The 8,958-nt window shown below is 38.3% G+C and overlaps 1 protein-coding gene across 1 annotated transcript; it reads right to left on the bottom strand.

The window, feature by feature from the left end:
• Positions 1-434: 434 nt before the first annotated feature.
• On the bottom strand, positions 435-2,698 carry utp11 (UTP11 small subunit processome component). Its single transcript, XM_068324213.1, has 8 exons — positions 2,523-2,698; positions 2,193-2,254; positions 1,934-2,036; positions 1,729-1,848; positions 1,418-1,511; positions 1,168-1,298; positions 789-899; positions 435-668 (listed from the first exon to the last, which is right to left on the bottom strand). The coding sequence occupies exons 1-8, from the start codon at positions 2,580-2,582 to the stop codon at positions 585-587; spliced, it is 765 nt and encodes a 254-aa protein (XP_068180314.1). The 5' UTR covers positions 2,583-2,698; the 3' UTR covers positions 435-584.
• Between the last annotated feature and the right edge of the window lie 6,260 nt (positions 2,699-8,958).

Here is an 8,958-nt window from a genome sequence, read left to right as displayed (position 1 = left end):
GAGGTTTGGGACAATGAGGGACGCCCAAGTTGTGTCCTATAAATTCCAATGGAAGTAGAATGTATTCCTAAACTGCTCTTTGGAGAAGCCTTTGAAATGGAACTTGAGTCTATTATGAGGTGAGAAGTTGTTCAGCTAATCTGTCCACAACCTGTTTGTGAGACACACACAGATCACATCAACGATGTCCTACAGAAAACACAACTAAAATTAACCCGATATACCTTAAAACGTCTATTTCAATGTAATCTATGAATATTCAGTTGTCCTCAGTTTCGCTCCCACCTACAGTGAAGAACACTAATGCCACCTTGTGGTGCAAAAACAAAAAAACACCCCATCATCTCTGCACAGCAGAGCACACAAAACATCCAACCTAAGGGCTCTTTCACCTGTGATGTAAGTGAAGAAAGCAGATAAATGTATTAGCTTTTCTGATTTACCTTTTTATTTCAAAGAACTTGAATATGTACAAACAGCATGGCTGCCAATATGTTTCATGATGAGAAAATGATCACAGTGTGATCCAGAAGTCCATTATTTCAGGTGAAGTTGGTGGTTTCTTCCCAACGCCACCGCTTCCCTCAACGTTTCCTCTTGGAAGCAAACTTGTAGATAGCTGCAGCGTTGGGCGTCTCCTTTTTAACCCTGACTTTCTTGGTTTTATCCTGGTGCATACAGTAAAAAAAAACCCAACAAAAACAAACCCTGAAGGTTGATTCGACTGTTCACGTACAATTCAACAGAAAGAGTCTTGTTACAACCAAACTAACATTCCATCTCCCTACCTGTAGATCCTTACGGGTCTGAATCTTCTGTGTGATCACATACATTTTCTTTTCTCTATCAATCCTCTGGGAAAGGATCTTGTACTGGTTTTTCCTCTGCTTTGCTAACTTCTACAGAGACAGAAGAAGAAAAAAAACAAAAAAATGTCATCGGTTGAAATACAGATTAATAAAATTGTCCTTTTTGACATCTACATTTTTTATAAATTGAGGTGCACATAATTTTTTGGTCCGATTCTTCATAGGAGAACTAGAAGATGTTGCTTGGACATCATCAGGTTTGACAAAGGCTTATCTTCTCTAATAATGAACAGATAAAACAGTTGTAAATGCAATCTGGATGGTCACGCAACAATAAATACAATATAGAAAAACATACGTTTAATATGTGAGGGTCTGTAGTTCCCTGGATGCTCTTTGTCTCCAGAGTTTTCAGAGTTGGTCTGTTGTACACTCGGTTGACCAGCTCAGGAGCCGTGTTGAGGTGTCTTGCCAGGTCAAATGACTGCACTGAAGATAGACAGTGAAAAATCACATTGGAAACATATACAGTCTCATGTAGCCTCACAAATATTAAAAAGACCACAAACACGAGGTGTTTCAGTGTAAATTATTATAATTATATTCACCTTCTTTCTTGGAATCCACAAAAAAAGTATGCTTGTTTTTTTGTTTATGATCTGCATCCAAGAGATGGAGCTCTGCTTTAAGCCTCTCGATTTTCTGTAAGCCGATGACCAAGACACACACACAATATTACAGCTAGCTACAAGGAACATAGTTATTTATAAAGGTTTCATTTTACACAAAGATAACCAGGTGGTGACACAAGCAAAGATTTTAAAACATACTTTTATAAAAATGTCTGCTCTCAATCACGTTTCAATAAGCATGCCTTTTATATTCCATATGAGATCTATGGCATGAAAACTACATTTACCTTAGCTTCTGCAACTCTTTTCATCTCCACATATTTGATATCCTGTGTCCTCATGACTTTCTTCTGCTCTTCTGTCATCTCCACATCTTCCTCTTTTGTTTTTGCAAAATGAACTCCATCCTGTCAATGAGCCACAAAGCAACCCATGACATTAAGAAACAGTACAATTCACATGGCAGGCTTCACAAAAGGACAGTAACCTTACCCGCAGTCGAGAGTTGATCATTTTAAAGTAAAACTCATCTGGATTCTTATCCAGAGCTTTCTTTCGCAGAGCAGACAGAGTGTTCTGTTTCTTGTGGTAGTCACTAGAAAACAGGAACAAAAAGGTCAAAATATAGATAGATAGATAGATAGATAGATAGATAGATAGATACTTTATTCATCCCGGAGGAAATTGCATATGTCAGTCTTATTATGAGAAAAGGTTTGATATTAGTACAAAAAACATGTCTTCAACTCACTCTGCACGAAGTTTGTAGTCTTTCTTCTTCTCCAGTAATCCCAAATGTTTCCTAGAAACAGGCTGTTCAAAACAAACATGTGGTTATTTTAATGGTACACCCTACAGATTTAGAAATGCAACACTGCTGAACTGTGAACTTGCCTGACCACTTAGTGCCGTTTATTAATCGACTTGCAAAATTTATCCTAATTTATGTCAAAATAAGATGTATTAACATCATAAAACATAAAATTACACAATCATCAATCACTGTGAACATAAGATCTCTTATGCTGCTGGTAACACGAACAGGCTAGTAAGCTAACGAGCTAGCTAACGAAACGCTCACCTGGGATCTTTCATGGTGATTTTTCTGACGGGATTTCAAGGCTTTCCTGAATGAAGACATTTTTAAATATTACCTCAACCGTGATAAAAGAAAAGAATGTAGTGGAAACACACAGATGTCGGACCGTTCGAAGCTTTACACACGGAAAAATCCCTTCCCTGCTCCAGGTCGTTACATTCACAGCCCTACTACGGTGACAAAAAGAACCCGCCCTTCTCATGCCTCTGATTGGCTTGAAGTTGCAACCGTGTTTGTGCTTATTGGTTAAATGTACCTCTAGTGGTGACGTTTAGTACATGTAACCCAATCAGAGGCAGAGAAAGGCGGGCTAAGGCGTCCCCATAGTATTGAACAAAATTCTACTTCCTCGGTAAATGAAACACGTGGATCCTGACGACTTTTACGCCGCCAGACTGCAGATTCGCAACAAACATCTGACTTCATCGTTAGATTCATAAATAATGAGCGTCTCCAATAACACATCACAATTAAAAGATCATTTCATATCCTCTTTTCATTTGTCAAGAACTGTTTATATTGATATTATAAAATGCATTGAACTCTCCTTGCTGTAACGGTGCAACAGCAGTAGGTGGTACTACTACATACATTTTACAAACCTTACGGCGCCTTTCACTCAGCTTCTAACAGACTTTATTTAGTTGCCTTGAGTATTTTCATCACGTGGTATTTTATGAAACAATGCACATTTTATAGGCTAAAACTATGGTACGTCATTTCACTACACTGACTGCTGAGGTTACTGGCAACTCATTTTATAGGTTAAAACTTAACAAATAAAAACATGTGGCCCGTTTTGGAAATCTGTTCCAGATTCATCCACTCCATATCGAAGACAGTTGTTAAAATAATTTCATCTTCACCCAACAAAATGTGTATCACATGTTTATGCCTCAGCAACACTGCCATTTTAAAAAGAAACATTAAATTCGCATGGGATATATGATCAGTTTTGACTGTGATTTTGTTGTAGTATTCAACGGAGTACGGTATATTTTTACATCCCACTTCAAAGCGGTGATGTATCGTAATTGTCAGTGTTAGTGTGTTCGTCCTTTAATCCATCCGTTAATCCACCAAATATCTTCGCAACCGTTGCAGATAAAAAGATAAAACAAAAAGCACATTGCTTGGGCGGCAAAGGGGATGAAAATGAGATGATGACCTTGACCTTGAGAAAACTAGGTCGAGGTCAAATGTCAACTTTTGTACACTCAGGAACCGAATAAGATAGAAAGACGAGGGAGAAGGCCAATGTAAGTAAGACCGTTGATCAAAGCTAGTGCTTTGATCTATGAAAGTAGGTCAGAGCACTAGTTCTATGTCCTATGTAAGTAGATCAGGGTAAAATTTTGAATTCAGGGGTGTCGCTGGATGTTACAGTCACTGACTGCCTTGGTTGTAGTTCTTGATTTCGTTAGGCCCTCACTGCAACATTGAAGTTTCTCCCACTGCTGGTAGGATGTGATCGCACCATCCCACCATGAAAATTCCAAACACACGATTGTCTAATTTCATTAACATTTCATATTTGGAGGTCTGCAATATTTCATTTGATTTAAATTATAAAGAATGAAGCATTTGATTTATGGGTTCACTGGTTAAAGAAGACATGTTTAATTTTATGCCCCCAAGGATGAGATCAATGCTTGCCATTTCTTTGTGTACAAGCCTGGCTTTGCAGACTAACTGCATAAAGCAACAGAGGGTTATCACAGTGCTGCTGACTTAATACATTTTGGCTTCACTGGTCATACAGCAAATGTTTTTGGTCATTATAATGAAGGCTTACATTTACCAGAGCATATAGTTAAGACTAATTGGTAATACGTTTTTGTTTTTCCAACATGGACACTTATTGCATGTTTTAGTTGAGGTTGTAGACCCCCGTCTTGGTGCCGATCCAGACCAACAGACAAAACAGTTTAAAAAAGTTTAAAAAATACACACAAATGGGAAATAAACGGCAACCCACTAATTTAACCCAAAATGTTGTTGTTTGCATTTTACAGGTTGAACTTATGATTTAGCTTCCATGTAAAGTTGACATGCCAAATATTATGATGTTAAAATGGGGTAATCACGAGGGTAAATTGTAGTTAGACAGAGCTGCAAAGGCATCATTCTCTTCATATCATCTTGACCACCGACTCTTTGTGATATGACAGGTCAGTGCAACAGTGATTGCACCAATACCCCGCCACCACCCTGTCAGCTTACTATTCCCTCCAACCGCAGGGAATTTGTTTTACATGTGTGAGATTTGCACGGCATGCAGAATGTTTTGCGGTCGCATGAAAGACGTATGAATGGAATCAGTGTTTCCACATTATGTCACAGGCTTGTTTATCACTGATGGCTAACGGCACCAATTCATGTGAAGGTTCCACGCCAAGGCCTGACTGATATACTCACCAACACAGAAGGCATCCAGGATTTAGAGGTTAAATGTCTGCATTTTGGCTTAGCAGACCTCTTGCTATTTAATTCATGGCAGCATTTGTCATTACCAGTGAAATGCCTGCTGAGCTATGGCGGTGGTAAATACTTTTTTGGAAGTCATGGGGTTTCTAACAAGCTGACATAAGAGAAGGAGAACAAGAGGTTGTGGGTTTACTGAGGGTCAGCAATGGAGGAATGCCCTTGTGTGGCAGATGCAGATCCATTTGGTTTTCTAATATGACCCTTTAAAAATAATACTGCTGACATAATGTCAGACCACTACACTTGGGCTGAGCTCAGGGCGCTGGTATGTCTCCCCCAATCACGGTTGGTCCTCATCTGCTGCGAGCCGCCAGGCTAGCCCAGTTGAAAAATGCATGACCAAAGTTTTCCTCCTTTATTATTGAGTTGCATCCACTAAAACTCAGGAAAACAACATCATATATAATTTCAGCCGTTAAAGTGTGTATGTGTGTGTGCGTGCGTGCGTGCGTGCGTGCGTGCGTGCGTGCGTGCGTGTGTGTGTGTGTGTGTGTTGTGTTGTTTAAAGGTCTCAGAATGTTGTCCACTCTGGAGTCAATGGAAGAAAAGAAAACATAGAGTTGTTTGTTATTGACCTCTAAACTGAGAAACATTGCACTAAATATCGAAATATATGAAAATAGTAAAGTATTGATTGTACGAAGGAGTTACTGAGAATCTAATGATGTCATAATGATGCAACACTCATTTCTCTTTATAAACCGAGCCGTAACTTTGGGTAATTTCCTTGCATTCTGTGTAACATTCTTAAATTTGGCCTTTTCATTTTAATGAGTATTTTCACGTTGTGGTATTTCTACTTCTGCTTAATTAATGGGTCCAAACACTTTTTTTCACCTCCAAATATTCCGCTCTACTTCCCAATGCCCCAGGCACACTGGAGGCCCACTCCTGGGTGGGATTCTCACTATAGGCCTCTACCCACAAACCCTTGTAAAACAAAAATTATCAACAATTAAGTGGGAATATACTGCTCATTTCCCTGCTTGAGTTTTGAAGTGTATATTGAACCGTGACCTGTTTTGTACTTGAGACAATTATAGTTGTGAAGTGGCTAAAGAGAGCAGCTTTCAGATTCAGCAAAGAATACTTCAAGTGCTGCAGGGAAAAAGAAAACATTATCACTTTCAAAGAGTTTATATTTTCAACTGTGTCCATTGGTTGCTTGCTCAGCTTGTATTTAAACCCCAATAGGCAAAAAATAGTTGTCGTATCGCCACAAGGTGGGTAGAAGGATGCTACAGGTGCAGGGAAACAAGAAAAGAACCCAATACGTTGTGACATGGAGGATGGATGTAGGATTTCTTTTTCCACTTCATTGAACATTGCTATATAGGGCAACAATTCCCCTAAATACACCACAGAGCCAGCATCCAGAAAACTCTGTGTCAGGCAAGCTAAACAGACATTTATAGGGTTGTTTGAGGAATGGTTTTGTGTAATGGTTTGTTTTGAGCTTTAAAAGCTCATGTCACATATTTCACATCTCCCTCTGTGTCATCCCTAAATACCAGACCGTAGTAACATATTCTCTGCCTTCACACTCCTTTGGATGGAGTGATGCTTCGTGCTGCACCACTGTAGAAGTGTAAGTTTTGCAAAACACCCTTTACGTTCACCTTAATGTGGACACACACAAAAATGAAACTTCAAAAGTCTGCAGCTCGGGGCGATGATTCTCTTTTGGAGTTAATTTCACTCAGGTGTTCTCGGTTTACATTTTAAAACAAGCTATAATTTCATTTTGCAGAGCATGACAGTCACTTGATACGACATTACCCACACATTGATCAGAATTGTCAAACATTCAGGAAATGATATTATGTGTACTTTTTAGCCAGGGTTAAAAAATACTTGCCAAATAAGAGATAATTTGTTTAGCTTTTCAAAAAAAACATTTTTTCCAGCCAGTTGTGTCATCTTTTCTTCAAAATGTCAATGCTTCAACTCGATTATTCAGTTACCCCCTTTGAACCTGTTAACTTGTTTTTCAAAGCTAAAACAGATAAATGTTTGCACATTTAAAAGCCTGATATGATTAAAGAATCAGGGAGGTCATCACTATCATGACATGACAGGCATTTATCCTTTAATTTGCTGCGTGCTGCCTGACAGGACCACGCCTCAGTTTAAAATTAGATTTTATAATTAGGGGGTTGTGGGTTTGACAAGGGTCAAACCAGCACTTTTTCAGTTGTCACAGGACCATGGAATATAGAAATCATATGTTTGGACAAGAAAAGTGAAAAAAAGGTTAGTCTTTAATGAGTTATTTCACGAGTTACATTGTGCAGCTACTTTTGCAATTAGAGGAAAGAATGCACATGATGGTGTTTTCATGTTTTTTAGTTGAGTTAAAATATTTAATGTGAACACCACAAAAGACAGATTAAATCCTAACCGTTGTCATCTGGCTATTCTACTTATGTGGGCTTTTTTAAGAAATTACATTAGCCTTCAAACTTGAGGAAAAGTTATTCCTTCTTGGTACAAACAAACTGTTGTCAGCTGACTGAGTTTCATATCAGCCAAACTTGAATTCTGTTTGCGTAATGCCAGATAAGGCTGAAAAGACCAACCACTGGAAGTGTGTGATGTACAGAAAAGTATATGCTAATGACGAATCCTTAAAATCAGGACTATAGTAAAACAACCAACAGTGCTAACTATCATGCTTTGTGGTCCTTTTGCAAATACTAGTGTGTTTTTATGGGGTGTGCACTGACTGATTAGCAGTAATGACTCAAATTATGTCTAAGAATCAAACCATGTATGGCAAAATAGCACCCAGCTGCACCCGTCACTCCCTTCTGTTGAGTCAAGTCAAAACTTAAACGTTCAGATAAGAAAAAGGAGCAACACTGTAGAAAATAGGGGAAGAGAAATTAAACGTACCTGGGTTCGAATTCAGTTTGTTTCATAACACATGAATTCAGTTTGAATTTGTAAATATCTACAAATAGGCCCATTCAGCTTTTACCTTGAAATACTGATCAGAATTTAACAACAACAAAAAAAGAAGTTGAATTATGTGACATTGGAAACTGGAGCAACTGTAAAAATATTGATTGAAAAAAAAAACTAGGGAAAGAAAAAATTATCTACTGTCTAAAAACATCCGTTACCTTCAACACTAAACTTGTGTGTGTCCTTCATTCTTTATTGATTCCTTCCTCATCGTAGTTTGAACCCTTTATATACCCATACAGCCTTTCTTTGATATCTCATCTTATTTTACACTTAGTGGTAAATTCGTAGAGAAAAAGTCAGAATTTTCATGATTTAAGTTTTTCCACACTCTTGACTCTTTAAAAGTCCACCAAGAAGGTTATAAGTGATTAAAAACAAAAGAAAAAAACCTGTGACACATCACTTACGACACCTGCATCATATTTTGTACATTCAGTTCATGCCACATCTTTCATGCTTGTATTGCATCATTCTCATCCCGCAGAGATCTTCTGCCCCGCCCTGACTGATTTCACCTGTGTCTCACTTTGTTGTCTCCTCCTATTTATGATCCATTTACATGGATGGTGATTGTTTACATGACAACAATTTTAAAAGTGTTTTGAAAAGTTTCCACTCTGGAGCAGGCGTTCTCGTTTAAACGGGCAGCTGAAAAGAAACAAAAGGTTTTCATTTCTGGGTAAAACAGTTGTTATGTAAACAGCCCTTTACTGGTTCCCTGTCCTTCTGTGCCCGTTTCTGAGGGACCTCTCTGATTCCTGTACCAGTTTCCTCTCAATGCCTTCAAGTTATTTCTCTTGTTTAATTTGACTAGATTTTTGATCACCTGTTAATTCAGTAAAGATGATGAATTTCAAGCTGAAACCTTGTGTTTTTAACATATATTGGGTCCTGATATATAATGATACTATGGCAAAAATCTCAGACTTTGGCTTTCTATCCAGATCTGGGTTCGTCCTCA

Source organism: Antennarius striatus, chromosome 9 (assembly GCF_040054535.1).
Source record: "Antennarius striatus isolate MH-2024 chromosome 9, ASM4005453v1, whole genome shotgun sequence".
In the NCBI taxonomy this organism is placed as follows: domain Eukaryota; kingdom Metazoa; phylum Chordata; class Actinopteri; order Lophiiformes; family Antennariidae; genus Antennarius; species Antennarius striatus.
Note: the sequence above shows the minus strand (reverse complement) of the source record. Positions and strands in the feature narration are given on the sequence as shown.

Excerpts from the sequence above, each read along its gene's own strand:
- utp11 (XM_068324213.1), bottom strand. The coding sequence starts at position 2,582 with ATGTCTTCATTCAGGAAAGCCTTGAAATCCCGTCAGAAAAATCACCAT. Across the intron at positions 2,255-2,522 it reads ATCACCATGAAAGATCCCAG|CCTGTTTCTAGGAAACATTT; the intron begins GTGAGCGTTTCG and ends TGTTTTGAACAG. Across the intron at positions 1,299-1,417 it reads TGTGGATTCCAAGAAAGAAG|TGCAGTCATTTGACCTGGCA; the intron begins GTGAATATAATT and ends GTCTATCTTCAG.